The sequence below is a fragment of the Oppia nitens genome, unplaced genomic scaffold, assembly GCF_028296485.1.
Source record: "Oppia nitens isolate AA-2021 unplaced genomic scaffold, nextdenovo-longstitch-racon4-pilon3 scaffold19_pilon_pilon_pilon, whole genome shotgun sequence".
NCBI classification, from domain to species: domain Eukaryota; kingdom Metazoa; phylum Arthropoda; class Arachnida; order Sarcoptiformes; family Oppiidae; genus Oppia; species Oppia nitens.
The window spans coordinates 669,311-686,541 of record NW_026533198.1 but is presented as its reverse complement, the minus strand read 5'-3'; the positions used below and the strand labels follow the sequence as shown (position 1 = coordinate 686,541).

At 23.3% G+C, this 17,231-nt stretch overlaps 3 protein-coding genes across 4 annotated transcripts in view; 2 read left to right on the top strand and 1 right to left on the bottom strand.

Moving 5' to 3' along the window:
• Window positions 1-2,922: 2,922 nt before the first annotated feature.
• Window positions 2,923-17,231, bottom strand: part of LOC128966094 (protein BRICK1-like) — a 67,373-nt gene continuing 53,064 nt past the window's right edge. The window contains exons 2-4 of one of the 2 annotated variants that reach the window (XM_054312906.1): window positions 3,305-3,648; window positions 3,111-3,193; window positions 2,923-3,020 (exon numbers count right to left, since the gene is read on the bottom strand). In XM_054312906.1, coding sequence (XP_054168881.1) covers window positions 2,994-3,020; window positions 3,111-3,193; window positions 3,305-3,428 — 234 coding nt within the window. In that variant the 5' untranslated portion in view covers window positions 3,429-3,648 and the 3' untranslated portion in view covers window positions 2,923-2,993. Of the gene's footprint in view, window positions 3,021-3,110; window positions 3,194-3,304; window positions 3,726-17,231 lie in introns of those variants that run through there. The other variant, XM_054312905.1, reaches the window with a different exon arrangement.
• Window positions 4,342-6,379, top strand: LOC128966082 (H/ACA ribonucleoprotein complex subunit DKC1-like). Its single transcript, XM_054312892.1, has 6 exons — window positions 4,342-4,487; window positions 4,547-4,599; window positions 4,674-4,760; window positions 4,837-5,701; window positions 5,763-5,881; window positions 5,992-6,379. The coding sequence occupies exons 1-6, from the start codon at window positions 4,475-4,477 to the stop codon at window positions 6,286-6,288; spliced, it is 1,434 nt and encodes a 477-aa protein (XP_054168867.1). The 5' UTR covers window positions 4,342-4,474; the 3' UTR covers window positions 6,289-6,379.
• LOC128966141 (G/T mismatch-specific thymine DNA glycosylase-like) lies at window positions 6,889-10,158 on the top strand. The gene is made up of 5 exons (XM_054312956.1): window positions 6,889-7,195; window positions 7,292-7,552; window positions 7,699-7,854; window positions 7,957-8,004; window positions 10,121-10,158. Exons 1-5 carry the CDS (start codon window positions 6,958-6,960, stop codon window positions 10,156-10,158), a joined length of 741 nt encoding a protein of 246 aa, XP_054168931.1. The 5' UTR covers window positions 6,889-6,957.

Here is a 17,231-nt window from a genome sequence, read left to right as displayed (position 1 = left end):
TATTAGATAATAGAAACACACAACAAACAAACAAAAATTATTACATTTTTCTTTCAACTATATATTATTATATTTATTTAATTTTTTTTTAAAAATATTTTTTAGTTGAGTTTAGAGTTTTTTAGAGGTTTAGAGGCGATGTCGACAAACAAATTGACAGAAAATATATGTTTGCAAATAAAAAAAATTTATTTATTTTTTTTTAAATAATAATAATATTGTTTAGCACTACTATAAGTAATATTATTATTATTATTATATATGATTAGTGATGACCCAAACAGTGTCAGCTTTTTAGCCAACAAACTAACAAAAAATCAGTTCATATGATAACTGTATGATTAATGTTTGTTCAATTTTTCTATATAATCACACATATATATATAGAGAGAGAGTGAGAGCACAGTTACTACTACTACTACTACTACCATCAGCACTGGTACTATACTATAGTTTATTGTATCATATTATTAGGATATTGCTGTACAGTCTCAGTGTTGTGTGTTTGTGTATATACTGTATGTATGTGTGTGTATGTGTGTGTATGAGAGACTCAACACTGGAAATATCATTATTCAATAAAAATAATAACACTGTTTGACAACATATAGTAATATACAGAATATATATACAGAATATCTGGCAAAACGGCTAATCCTTGAGAGTGTGAGTCTCTCTCTCTCTCTCTCTCTCTCTCTCTCTCTCTCTCTCTCTCTCTCTCTCTCTCTCTCTCTCTCTCTCTCTTTCTCTCTCTTTCTATGACTATGATCTGTGAAGCAAACCTATAGAGTCGGTGCTATAAAAATATCTATATATTTACCCTTACCTGACGTCAGATTTAAATAATTAAATAAAAAAAACTTTAAATTTGATTATCATTTATAAATAAAAAATAATAAAATAAAATAAATTTCTATACATGTTTTTTTTCACTTAAATACATAATATCATATTCACCTAATTGATTTATATATTATATATATCAATATAATGTATATTTATTTCATGGTTAAATCAATAATATCAATTTTATTGAAAACAATTTTATTAAATAAATAAACTATATATATATATATATATATATATATATATATAAATTTTGTTTATTTCATAAAATTGTTTCCAATAAATTATTATTTAATCATAATAAATATGTATACATATTATATATAAATCTATTGGGTATATCAAAAAATATAAAATTGCTATATTATGTTAAAAACATTTATAGATATTTTAATTAATGCTTAATTTTTATTAATTGATGTAATGATGATTAGTCTAACAATAATTATTAGTAAATCAATTAGTTTATTATTATTATTACTATTATTTATAAAAATAATTTACATATGAGTTATTTTTCTCAATGTTTTTCACATAAAGTTTTAAAATTAGAAAATTCAAGTAAATTAAAAAAAAAACTATTATTGCAATAATAAAACATTAAAATTATAATAATAATATTTATTTTAGCAAATAACTGATATATTAGCTGTTTTTTTCTCTCTACTCAAAAACTATAGTATTATTATGCTTTCAATAATATTATTTTATAGAAATTTTTAGTATTTTTATTTTATAACAATAACATAACAAATTTATAGCTAAAATTATCATCAAGAATAATAAAACTAATAATAATAATAATAATACAGTACAACATAAATAAAATATTTATTATTATTATTATTAAATTCCTATAAAATACTGTATATACAGTATATATATATATTATGTAACTATAGCTATAAAATGCTAAATAATTTATATATTTATATACATATATGTGTCACAAATTTGTGTGATAGCATATAATTTATGACAATTATTAGAAATTATTAATTTCGTTAATTACTATAATAATAATCATTTTTTGATTGTAAATTATTATTCACCCATAATTAATCAAATTAATGTATTTTCTATTGTATTTTCTATTGTAGATTTGTATCAATTAATTAATTAATTAATTCATACACAATATATAATAAAATGTTAGAAAAATGTTTTTATAGTTTTGTTTTTTTTCATTCCAAGTCTATACTAATAATTTATTTTTTAAAATATATTTTATTATTTTTGTTTGTTTGTTATAAAAAACATGAATAAAATACATTTAAAATTTTGTTACATATTCTGATCTATATATTAATATATAATATTTATTTCAAACTATACTCTATATATATATATAATGGTAGAGATATAACATTGAATATTATTATCATTAAATATTAATTAATTAAAATCGTTAGGAATAATAATAATAATAAACTAAAGTTATTTCATTAAATATATATATATAATTAAAATTCAATGTGCAATTTTATTTTATCAATTTATTTAAATTTACAATAAAAAAAATATTTAAAAATACAATATTAGTAATATAAATATATATTTATTTAAAAAAAATTAGATGCCTTATAAGTAATTATTATTATTATACTACAATATATATATATATATTATCGTAATAATAATTTTTACGTAGTTTAATATACCAGTATATATTTAAAAAAAGGTTTTATACTTAAAAAAAATTAATTATAATGTTTATTATTAAGATTAGCTAGTTAATATATATATTAATGTTATATATATATATAACACATATTAATTTATCAATATATAAAAACACACAGTAGTATACAATATATTGTAAATATATATATATATAAAAAAATATATATAATTATATATCAAATATTAATTATTAAATTGTTAAGTATGTATCATATTATGTATGTATTTATTTTAATTATTATTATTTTTTTTTTTTTGGAAAACACTCTATAGGTTAGCTCTAAAAATGTATTAATAATATTAAATGGCAATCAATACTTAATTTTAAAAAAAAAATTACTATTAAATCAATTATCATTATATACGATACAGTATATAAAAAACACACAAAATTTACAAATCAATTATCAAAAAAAATTATTATTATTATTATTATTATTATTATTACTAATTGATGTCTTTTTTTAATTAAGAGTTTCATCTTTGGTTACCTAATAAATCATCAAATAATTAAAAAATCAATTATTAAATCAATTTTATATTTAAATATCTTTATCGTTGAACTACTAATTGATACTAACCTTAGCCTCCAAGTACTCAATCCTCCTCTCAAGTGATGTCAGCTTTTCGTTAAGTGAGGCCAACCTTCCTCTGCACGACATGTCTGTTACACACATATATATATAAAACATATATATAATTATCATACCATTTAACTCATGAGTTAATTATTTAAAAAAAAATAAAAATAAAAATTAAATTATAAAAGACATACCAAACGAGTTCAAAAAGTCGGCAATTTTTTTGATACTACCGGTAATTATCTCGATATACTCTCTGTTAGCCCAGTCCTGTTGGATCTGCTTCTGGATGCCTTCTTTCTCAAAGTTGGCCATCATTTTTCAACCACAAAACCAAAACCAAATATAATTAATTATATTTAAAAAATAATAATTTAAAAATCAATTAACAATTTTTAAACGCCTATTAATATATTGTTATAACTTATCAATAGATATTAATATATAGTATATAACAAAATAGCTGCCAATGTTTTTTTTTAATAAATAATAATTTAAATGATTTAAATTGTTATTGTTGATAATTTAATTTAATTATCTACCATGTATCTATTTTATTTTTGACAATAATTGTACATGATCAAATTTATAATATTGACACACAATAATAGTAAACAATATAAAATCATTCATAAAAGACATTCACACAAAACATATTCATAGATAACATAATGTATATTATTTGAAATTTAATAGACACAGTCTTAATAAGCGGCGGCGGCGTCGGCGGCGGCGATGTTATTAATTACAATTATCTGGTCAAACAATACCGTTGAATTAATTAATTAAAAATATAAGTGACCAAGTGGTTTGAGATAATTTTATACTAGATAAAATTGGAAATTGGTCAATTTTTTTAGTATTATTAATTGTATTACATTGCCAGATAATTTAACAGTCGACTGTTTTAAAAAAAATTTTTTTTTATATAAATAATAGTCGACTTCAATTCAAACTGGCAAATCATGACAATTAATTAATTAATAAAAAAAAATTATCAATTACAATTTTTTATCCAAAAATAAAATTATCTCAAACATTTCCACTTGGTCACTTTTTCAATTTAATTGTAAATTAATATCATCGCCGCCGCCGATGTTTAAGACACTCTCCGAAATTAATAGACAATAAAATATAATAATTTTTTTTTTATTTATTTAGTGATACAGTATTGCCATCTGTATTGAGACCACACATGTTATACACATTAGATATAATACAATACAATAAACTGTAAAATAAAACATTACTATAAGTCAAACACGTGTTACACGTGTTGTTTGTTTATACAGTATTATTCGTTAGAAATACTGTATTTATTTTTTTTAATTAATTATTATTAAAATTATTAATTAAGAGATAATATGGACAGCGAAGGTAAATATCAACCAATTGTCTTGTAATTCAATTTTTTTTTAAATACAATCTATCGATAGCCAAGACATCGTCGTCGTCGAAGAAGAAGCACAGGTCGTCCAAGACTTTAGGGGTTAGTATTATAATGTGATTATATATATGTGTTAATGACTTTAACCATCGATGACAATGTCTTCATTGAATTAGGACATTCAACGCGAAGAAGATTTCCATTTGAAGCCGACCGCTGGCGAACCCAGTCTTAGTGCCCAACAATGGCCGCTACTGTTGAAGGTATGGTCTCATGAGATGAACTAAAGGGATCAATTCAATTGATGAAAAAAAAATCTCTTGTATTTATCGGCCACAGAATTACGATCGACTGAACGTCCGGACCAATCACTTCACTCCGCTATCGTTTGGCTGTTCGCCATATAAACGCGATCTACGGGAATATTTGCGATCGGGTTTCCTTAATCTGGACAAACCATCCAATCCGTCATCGCATGAAGTCGTTGCCTGGATTAAGCGTATACTTCGGGTTGAGAAAACTGGTCACAGCGGTACACTTGATCCGAAAGTTAGCGGCTGTTTGATTGTCTGCATCGAAAGGGCTACCCGTTTGGTGAAATCGCAGCAAAACGCCGGCAAAGAGTATGTCTGTATATTTCGTTTGCATAGCGCTGTCGATAGCGAACAAACTGTACTGAAAGCCATCGAAACCCTAACCGGAGCTCTGTTTCAACGACCGCCGTTGATATCGGCTGTTAAGCGACAGTTGAGAGTACGTACGATATATGAGAGCAAACTTCTTGAGTATAACAAAGACAAGAATCTGGGTATTCTGTGGGTTAGCTGCGAGGCCGGGACTTATGTCCGGACATTGTGTGTCCATTTAGGATTGGTGTTGGGCGTCGGCGGACAGATGCAAGAACTCAGGCGAGTTCGGTCGGGTATACAGTCGGAAATGGACGGTTTGGTTACAATGCACGACATACTCGATGCCCAATGGCTGTACGATAATCATAAGGACGAGGCGTATTTGAGACGTATTGTTAAACCACTTGAGGCACTGCTGACCGGCCATAAACGTATAGTTATGAAGGACAGTGCGGTGAATGCTGTCTGCTATGGAGCCAAAGTAATGCTACCGGGAGTACTCAAGTACGACAATAATATCGAAATCAACGATGAAATTGTTATTATGACCACTAAAGGAGAGGCCATATGTATAGGTTTGTATTTTGTTATATTTACCGATAATTTAATGGTAATAATACTAATTTGTTTGTTTAGCTATTGCATTGATGACCACATCGACGATTGCCAGTTGCGATCACGGAGTTGTGGCCAAAATTAAACGGGTAGTCATGGAAAGGGATACCTATCCCAGAAAGTGGGGTTTGGGACCAACTGTTAGTTTTTTTTTTGTTTTTATTGTTGTTGTTAATTGTTTTGTGATTTTTTTCAATTAAATATTAATTATTATTTTTTTTTGATTGATATCTTTGACGGCAATCTGAAGGCAACATTGAAGAAGAAGCTTATCAAACAAGGAATGCTATCCGAAAAAGGAAAACCCAATGATAAGACACCGAAGGATTGGTATCTTAAATATCAAGATTACAGTCAATCATCAGCCAATGGTTCAACAGTGAAGACTGAAATTAAAGATGAAGTAAAAGATGAAGTAAAAGAAGAAGAAGTGGCGGACACTGAAGTCGCTGCCAATGAAGAAGAAGAAGAAGTGGAGCCACAATCGGAAACTAAGAAAAAGAAGAAGAAGAAGAAGAAAGAAAAGGATTTAGAAGATGACGATTGAATTTTGTCATTAAATGTCATTTTGAAATGAATTATTATTATTATTATTATTATTGAACCCATTTTTATATATACAGTATATAATATAGTCATTTCCATTATTATATTATAATTAAATGATTATAAAATTATATCTTAAAAATTTTATTGTTATCATAAAGTTTTTTTTTTGGTGATTCATCTCAAACAACAACAACAATATATATATATATATATATAAACAATAATAATATGTTATTATAAACAAAATTTATAGACAATTATTTTATTATTATAATTATTAAGATCATTGAAATAAAACATATATATATTTTTAATTTAATTAATTAATAATAAATAAATATTTTTGACGATAAAAATGTATTTTATTTATTACTACTACTACTGTAGTATTTAGACGTACTTTACTTTAACTAAACTTTTTTTTTTTTAATTTTTATTTGTATTATTAATAATAAACTGTAAACAAAAACATTGTATTTAATTATTAATATTTAAAATGTATTTCACGTTATAATCATATGATTCATATATATATATATATAAACAAACAATTTGTTATTTATTTCAATTTTAAATCAATAAATGTTATGTTTGTTTGTTTTTGTGGTTATCATCTGATGATTGATTGATTGATTGACTGAATTGATTGAACTAATCGACTGACTATATGTCTGGACACGTGATGTCAGATAATTGTTGTCAACATCATCGACATCACCACAACCTAACCACCGATGACGATAACCGGAAAAAACAACAACAACAACTGGTGGTCATCGATGGTCTCAGTGAATGTCAACTCCAACAGAGGACACTTCCCGATCATTTGGCCGAATCCATGGATCTATTGATTGTCGGCATAAATCCCGGTTACGCTTCCGCTGCCAGAGGACATCACTACGCCGGTTGGTTATGGTTATAATATGTCCAATCAATCAAACCAATTGATCCCGAAGATCATTAATTAATTCAATTTGTTGTTGTTGTTGGGTATCTATTAGGCCGTGGAAATCATTTCTGGAAATGTTTGCATTTAAGCGGATTAGTAGACAAACCGATGACCGCTACCGATGACTATCGTCTTATCGGTTTGAATGACGAAGAAACTAACGGAAACTATAGGATTGGTTTTACTAATATAGTCAGCCGTACGACCCGTGGAAGCGATTGTCTTAGCAAACAGGAGATCAAAACAGGCGGCCAAGTGTTGCGCAACAAAATCTTAAGATTTAAGCCAACGATTGCTGTCTTCAATGGCAAAGGTGTGTGGTTTTTGATGAGAGAGAGAGAGAGAGAGGATATCAATCATATATCTTAGGCATTGATATTGTGATTGTTTTTTTTTGTTGTTAAATATTTTTAAAAAATAAAATTTTGTATTTATTTATTATTATTTTTTTTATTTAAGGAATTTACCAAATATTTAGCGGAACTACTGATTTCAAGTTAGGTCTTCAGCCAAATAGTCAGTCGATTGGCTCGACATTAGTCTATGTGATGCCATCGTCGAGCGCCCGGTGCTCCCAATGGCCACGTATTACCGATAAGTTGCCATTTTATATTAGTAATTGAATTTCAGTATTATTATTATTATACTGTACTGTATATACAATGAAATGTAATATTTAATTATTAATTAAATTTAATTAAATAATATCAATAATAGGTTTGCGAGAAATTTTGGACAAAATTCACACATTAAATGCTGCTAACAGTAATAATAATAATAATTTAATTAACGATAATATTAACAACAATTTACCAGAAAAAACTTCTTCTGGCATTAATATTATTGTTAATAAATGTAAATATTTTTAAATATATTATATATAAAACAAAACAAAAAAAAATACATTAAATCATAATATGTTACATAATTATTATATAAAGTATTATTATTATCATTATGTTTATACTATTATATCATATGAAAAATTGTTTCATATTAACGGTACATTTGAGATAAGTTATGGCAAAAATATGCTTATTATGTTTATTTTATTTTTTTAAAAAAATCTCTGTTAATTATTTTAAAATTTAAATAAACAATTTATTTGTTTAATTAAAATAATTTATTATTAAATTTTTTTTTATTTAAATACGGTAAATTAATTTTTACCCAAACTAAAATTTACTAATTATAATTTATTATTTAAAAAAAAACTAGATATTACGATAAAAATATAAAATGTTTATATATATAGATAGCTAACTGTTTATAGCTAACTGTATATAATTGAGCCATAAATTTAAAAAAAGGAGGATGGTACTTTTTATAAATCATAGATATATATATATAGACATGTGCAAGTTGATTTATATATATATAATTAATAGATACATACAGTTAGATAGTGTATTAGATCTATCTTTCCCTGTAATCTACATAAATGGGGTTTTAATATATAGCCATCCGATGTCCTGTCCTAACAGTAATAACAACAACAACAAGTAGCACACATTGCACTGGTAGGTAATACTCTAGTAGTATTTTGTCTAAACTATTTCTACTCTAATATTTTATCCAAAAAAAAAAACTACCACTTATTTCATGTGTTCCCTACAGTGTCTACACACACACACACAGCACAGGCATCATTTTCAGGCTCAGGTATTATCTCAGGTATTATTATTATTAGTATTGTGTGTGTGTTGTGTAGTGGCACGTGTTGTTTGCTAAACTGATTGTTATGGGGTAGGTGCTGGTGTAGGGAGAGGGGACAGGAGGAGCAGATGCTGGACGTATGCCACTAGACAGGTGGCACAGGTCTGTTTTAAGGCCTCTATTATAGTCTAGAAACTGTACTGTAGGTGAGTGTGTGTGTGTGTGTGTGTGTGTGTGTTAGCCCCTATAGTATAGTGTACTTCAAGCACAGGTCTAAAACCTCAGACAAAATAAATTTTATTTTATTTTTTGAATTTTATTTTAAAAGCTGTGATATAGTAGAGTAAGTAAAGAGAGAGAGAGAGAGAGAGAGAGAGAGAGAGAGAGAGAGAGAGAGAGAGAGAGAGAGAGAGAGAGAGAGAGAGACTCTCTGGACGTCCTCGACATCCATGTCTTAGTCGTCGCACACAATCGGACAACACCTGGCTTTCACTACTACTACTACTACTACTACTACTACTACTTAATCAAAAAAATATGACTCAATGAATGCACCAATAGTTTTGGCACTTTTTCTTTAAAAATAAAAAAAAATCAAAAAATATATATATGACTTAAATAATAATAATAATATAATAATATGAAAATATTATTCAATTCAATATAATTTTTTTTTTAAATTTATCTTGTTGAAATATATATATATATATATTGAACCTAGGAAGTTTATTACAAATTAAAGTACAAAGTTATTAGTACAGAAAACAATGTAGTTTTAAATACAAATCAACAACAAAAAAAAGGACAAATATGTTATGTACTGTATATATACTGTATATATATATATATATATATATCTAATTAAATAAATAAATAAATCTAATGAAAAACATATGACACATGTGTGTGTGTGTGTGTGTGTCCCCCATATAAAAATGGACTCTGGACCATTTTTTGTTTGTTTGTACTTAAAAATTTATAAATTGTTTATTAAATTTATTAATTTATAACCTCATATTTTTCTAACTAACTATTTCTAAGACAGTACATCTACACAAAAAAATATATACAATATATATATATATTTTAAAAAATAGTATTTAATTTGAAATTATTATAAATTATACATAAAAACAGGTTTTTTATATATTTTTTCTTAAAAAAATAAATCTATATGTCTGTGTGATTTTGCACAGTTTACTAATTATGATAATTGATTGATTAGCACTGATATGTGACCATCAATGGGTCTCATTATTATAAATCATTGTCGCCTATCATATCATATATATATATATACAGTATGGTTGGTATTAGATGATGGTATTATATTATTATTTGCAAACACGTTTGTTTTTTAATCTAGAAAATGTGATATAAATTTCATATATATATACAGTATACTGTATATATATGTATATATATTTTAAAGGTCATAAAAGTGATAAAATAGATAAAAAAAAATGTGTTCCCTGGTTCATTTTTATTACACACATATACATATTATATATTATATATATATATATATATATATATATATATATATATATACATATACATATATATACATAGATACATACAATATACTTGTATTTTTTTTACTACTATAATAAAAAAATAATAATATCATTGTGTGTGTGTGTGTGTGTGTGTGTGTGTTATTTAGATAATAAGATAATAATTATATAAAAATGCTAATATATAGTGATATTTATCGACAATAACAACAAAAAAATTATAGATAATTTCTATTTCATTATTAGCGGATAACTCATTGAATTTATTATATATATATATCAATTGAAATTATATATATATATATATATATATATGTATATACTGTATATATACTGGGTATATATATAAATTAGTTGCCGACTATATAACCAAATATATATATATTGCAAAAGCAAATATAAAAAGCAGATAGTTTTGATTTTTTAAAACGAAATGTTATTTCATAGTAGAGATGATAAAACAAAAACAAAATTATTATTTAGTATTTCTGGGAAATTATGTAATGTTTTTTTCTGATTACACAATAATAATAATACTATAATAAAAATCAATTGAAAAATCACATGAATTCATGCGAAGATGATGACGACAACGGCGACGACCGCCTGATTGCATACCAGTGCAAAGGTATAGATGAGAGAGAGAGAGAGAGAGAGAGAGAGAGAGAGCATTGAGAGAGCAAATAGAGAGAGAGAGAGAGAGAGAGAGAGAGAGAGTCAAATAAACTGTATATTATAGCCAATAGAAAGTAAGTGCATCATAATATAAATGTCATATATATATATATATATATATATATATATACAGTATACTAATGTATTTACTGTATATTTTATATGCATGTATAGTAAAAAATATATACAGTAATACAACACAATGTACTGTACTGTTTACACATACACACACACACACACACATACATACACGTGTGATGTAATAATATATATACTTATATACTATATACTATACTACCCGGTATAAACTAGTAGTGCACTTTGGATTTTTTTAAATGTCAAGGATATTGTACTGTTATAATAAACAATACACTGTTTATATTACCTACATATATGTTGTTTGGTATCTAAACTATCTAATTAATTTTCATCAATATAATAATAAGCTAGCTAGATAATTTAACTATAATTTCTAAAAATTTTCCCAATTATTATTAAATACTATTTATTGACCATGGGTTGTGTTTGAAAATTAGTGGAAAATTTTATTATTATTATTACTTACTTTTTATTTATTAAAATTAGATACAATTAGTTTTTAAAAAGTAAACAATTATTATTAATAATAATAATAAATTTATTATTGTATTTTATGTTTACATTAAAATTAAATAGTTATTTGTCAATAATTTTTTGTTTTAACAAATATATATATTATATATATTTAAACAAATAGACAACAAGTTTTTTTGTTTAGTACATTTCTATAGTACAAAATTGAAAAATAAAACATTAATTTAAGTATAAATTGGTAATAATAATCATAATAATAATAATAATAATAATAATAAATACTAAATGTACAGGTAGTATAGTATATAGCCATGGCTATATAGCTTGAATAAATAATAATAATTTTAAAACACACTGTGTGTGTGTGTGGGGAAAGTACAGTTAAGTACAAACAAGGATACACATTATGCGCACAGGGATGTACTAATTTAGTAATAAAAATTAAATTTTTAGTATTTACTGAAAATACTACCTAAAAATTATATATATACAGTATATACAGAATATATGAGAAGCTTTAAGAAAAAATAATAATAATATATACAGTAAATAAATAAATATATATTATATATACAGTATACAAGTATAATATATATATATATAACTTGTAGTAAACATAAACATGTATATTGATACTGATGTCGTCAAACTTGACCTTTCTCATTTTATTATATAAAAAAAAATTAAATGTCTAACAAATAAACAAACATCTGCCTATACATTTAGTAAAATAATTTTTGTTGTTGTTGTTTTTTAAACACAAAAATTTATTATTATTATTAGTATTATCAATGATATTTTCTCAACAAAATTACTCATAAATGTTTTTAAAATTTTTTTTTTTTTTAAAGTGTATATATTTAGATAAATAACATTAATATTTAATATATTTAGTTGTTTATATCTCACACATACAGCTAATACAGTAAAATAATTTTATTTATTTAAACAATTTTTATTTTTCCCTTACAATTTTTATATAGTAATTGTAAATTCAATTTAAACAATTTTTTTTGTTTGGTTAATGATAGAAAGTTATTTATTACCCGGTAATTATTATTATTATTATTATTATATATATATTATATATACTGTATATGTATATAATTTTTCCCAGAAAATTGTTGATTATTAAAATATTTTTATAGAATTTATATACAGTAAGTGTTACTGTATAATAATAATTGTTATCTAGATAATTTTTATTAATTTACAAAAAATATATACAATTTGATAAAAAAAATAATTATTTAATTGACAGACATAGTTAAACTTGTGTACTATAAATATATATTTATATACAGTATATTTAATTGTATACAATTGTAACTAATAAAATAATCATTAGAGAATAGATTAAAAGTTATTTATATATATATATATATATAAAACTATTTAATTATTCTTTAATTTAGTAGAAAAAATAATTAATAAATAATTTTTTAATGAATTTAAATATATATATATAAAATAAATAATTAGCTTAAACTTTATTATTTTGTTTATTTAAAAAAAATATACAAATATTATTATCATTTTATTACAGTATTAAAATTATATTATATATTGAATTACAAAATATCATATATATACTAGTACATTATATATATATAAATATATAAGTTATATATCATTATATTTTTTGTTTGTTTGTTTAAATAAACAACAATAATTATTAATGTTGTAATAATTGTAATGTAAGTTAAAAAAACAATTGGGCAACAATCATAATAATACAGTATAATAATGATAATAAAATCATGTAATTTATTAATCAATTTTAGCTATAAATTAAATAATTATAATAATATTATTTTTAATATTCAAATAATATTAATATTAATATTGGGTATTAAACACAAAAAAAACAGTTTAGTCATGTTTTCCCAGGGTATATACTGTACTGTAAAATAAAGTACCTAGCTAAAAATTTGTCAACATGTTAGTCGGTTTTTTTTACTTTCCCAAATAAAACAATAAAACAAAACTTTAATGACTTATTTTTATTAAAAAAAATAAATAATGACTATTTAATTTTGACTAATTTTTTTTCATATATATGTATATTAATATAAAACTAACCTATTAGCTAAAATATAATGATACAGCGTCTACATATAGTACAGTACATACAGTAGTATATGCTGTCTTAGATAATATAATGATAATAATGTCAACACACACACACACACACATACATACATACATATACACACACACACATACATATACACACACACATACATACATATACACACACGCACACACACACAGGTAGGTTAATATCTAACAAATCCCGCTATCATTTAAGGTAACTGTTATATATATATATATATGATATTTCATTTAATACACAATTAAATTAATAAAGAGTGTGTGTGTGTGTGTCGCCAATACTTATACATTGCGTAAAGTGTTGGCGCCGACAATGAAAGAGAGAGAGAGCCCTAAAAGTACTTTCATTGAATTTCAAGCAAAAAAAACAGAGAGAGAGAGAGAGAGAGAGAGAGAGAGAGAGAGAGAGAGAGAGAGAGAGAGAGAGAGAGAGAGAGAGAGAGAGAGAGAGAGAGAGAGAGTTTTAAGTGTATGATAAAGCGATTTCTTTGAAAATTGACTTTATTTTATTGTAATAATAATAATAATCATAATAGAGGTGCCAATTTGATTTCTTTTTTTTAAAAAATTTATTTACATGTACTTAAACATGTTTATATGTGTATTTTGAACTAGATCATTGTGTCAATTTTTATATGCAATTTTTATTATTATTATTATTGTAACTGTAATTTTTTTACTGTTGATTATCTTATATCATATATTTTACAGATACAATAGTTTAGAGATTATATATATAAAAGTAAATTAGTATAGAAAGCAACAATAAAAAAATTATATACAATATATATATATATATATATTATAGATATATAATCTGAAAATGTTTGCCATAAGAGCAGATGTTTTAATATAAATAATTATCAATAAAAAGAGTGTATTTAAAAAAAAATATATAATAATACAGTAATAATAATAATAATAACTGTACAATTGCACACATTTAATACATTATTATTATTATTATTATGATAATATGATTAGATAATAAATTTAGAGGACCCATTGTTCAATATACTGTATATATACATACATAAAATATGGTCACTTAAAATATGATGATAATAATAATAATAATACTAAATTATATTATAATAGGACATACAATTAGAAATTTAAGAGAGAGAGAGAGAGAGTACTATTTCAAACGTAGTTCCTATTTATGAATTAAATATAATTTATTTTATTGTATATACAGTATTAACTAAACGACATTAATTTAGTAATGAAAAAAAAGTAATAATAATAATAATAAAATGATAAATTGACAAATTTATATAAAAAAATATGTTTACAGTTAGTTTATGTACACACTGTTAGTGTGTGCACACATTTTTTGTTGTTGTTGGTTGGTATGTTCATCAATATACAAACTTTTTTTTTGTTGGTTTTTTGTCGCTATATATTAATTAATTACATAATAATAAATTTTATAATAAACATGTGTGTGTGTGTGTATTGACATACAGTTATAATAGGATAGATAAAAAAAATTATGTATAACTTTGTGTGTGTGTGTGTGTGTGTGTGTTTGCAATCAGTTTAAAGCAGTTAAATCAAAGTTCCGTTTATTACAGTATAATCAGAGAGAGAGAGAGAGAGAGAGAGAGAGAGAGAGAGAGAGAGAGAGAGAGAGTCGTCAGGTGTTCAGGTGTTTTGTGTATAAATCTTGTGGTGGTTTGCCATCACATAAGCAATAATTGTCTCTTATTTTTTATTTTGCCTAATCTATTGAAGAGAGAAAAAACATGTAATCATTTATTATTTTTTTTTAAAATATTATTATTATTATTACAATACGTATACCGAAATACGTACTTATCATCATTAATGTGTACTTTTTATCGTCAATAATATTATATATTTTTTTTTATTGTCGTCAACTAATAGGCGACAAATTTTATCATTGTCATTTTTTTTACGGTATTATTATTATTATTTATTTTATTAAATAGCTTTAATTAACTACTAGTAGTAGTTTTATTTTATATTATAAAAAAAACTATTAAACAAAAATCAAGCTTACGCATTTAGTAGTAATTTATTATTATTAATGTTATATATTAGCGATAATTAATTAATTATAACAATAATTATTTTGTTTTATACTGTATATAATAATATAGTAATTTAATTTTTTCAGTAATTTTAAATATTTTTTTATGGAAATTTCCTAATGATAATTGACTAATATAATAATACTAAATATTAAATATTAAAATACTTAATAACATAGTATTAATTTATTAAATAAAAAACTTTATATATTTAATAATTAGAAATATTATATTAATTTACATTAGTCTACAAATAAATATTATATACAATATATATATTTTTTAAAAATAATAATATATAATAAAAAAAATAAGATAAAAAATATTAAAATGTTAATTTTAAAAAAATATATATTATAAATAATAAAAACTATAATTTATAATCAGATTGTTAGACAACTAGCAAACAAATTAATACTAACAAAAAAATAACAAAAAAATATTGCGACATTGTATAGGGAAAAAAATACATTAATAATAAATGAATTAATTAGTAAAGCGTTTATAATGCGAAAAAATTATATATACAGTATATATATACTGTATATACTAATATGTAATCTAAAATTAGACAAGTGTTGCCAAATTTAATTTTTAATTTTGTTTTTAAGGGGAAAAATTAATTTTGTTATATATATATATAAATTAATTCTGAACATTAAGTTTAAAGTTGCGAAACAGTGACGACGACTTGTTTTTTGTTATTATTATTATTATTATTATTATTATTATTATTATGATATTATGATATCTGTCATACTATATACATGAATACATACCGGGTATGGTATATAATATATGGGATCTACTGGTGGCACCAATTAGTATATAAATATATATATCTATATCTAAAATAAGTGCATCTCATTTATGTTGTGTATATGTTTGTGTATGTTTGCGAAATAAGCAACATTTTTTTGGCTATTAGTATTTAATTTTATATATGTATACTAATATATATATATATATATATATATATACTGTACTGGTATTTATAAATTCATAACCCACACTTATATACAGTATATACAGTATATATAATATATGTTAAATATATATATACATATATGATATTATATATATAGTGTTGCCAAAATGCATTAAACCGCGACATGCAAATTACAATTTATTGCGAAAATAATTATATTAAAAATAATAATAATTATTATTATTATTTTATATATATAGTAATAATATATAATATTACTAATAATAATAATACAAAAAAAATTCAATATATTATTAGCTTCTAGATCTAGATTAGATTTAGTTATAATGTTCTTGGTAATTTTGAAAAATAATCAATTATTAAGCAATAGTATAATAGTAATAATCTGTGTGTATATTATTAGTATTATAATTATATATTTTTTTAGGTAACAATAATGCACAACAAACT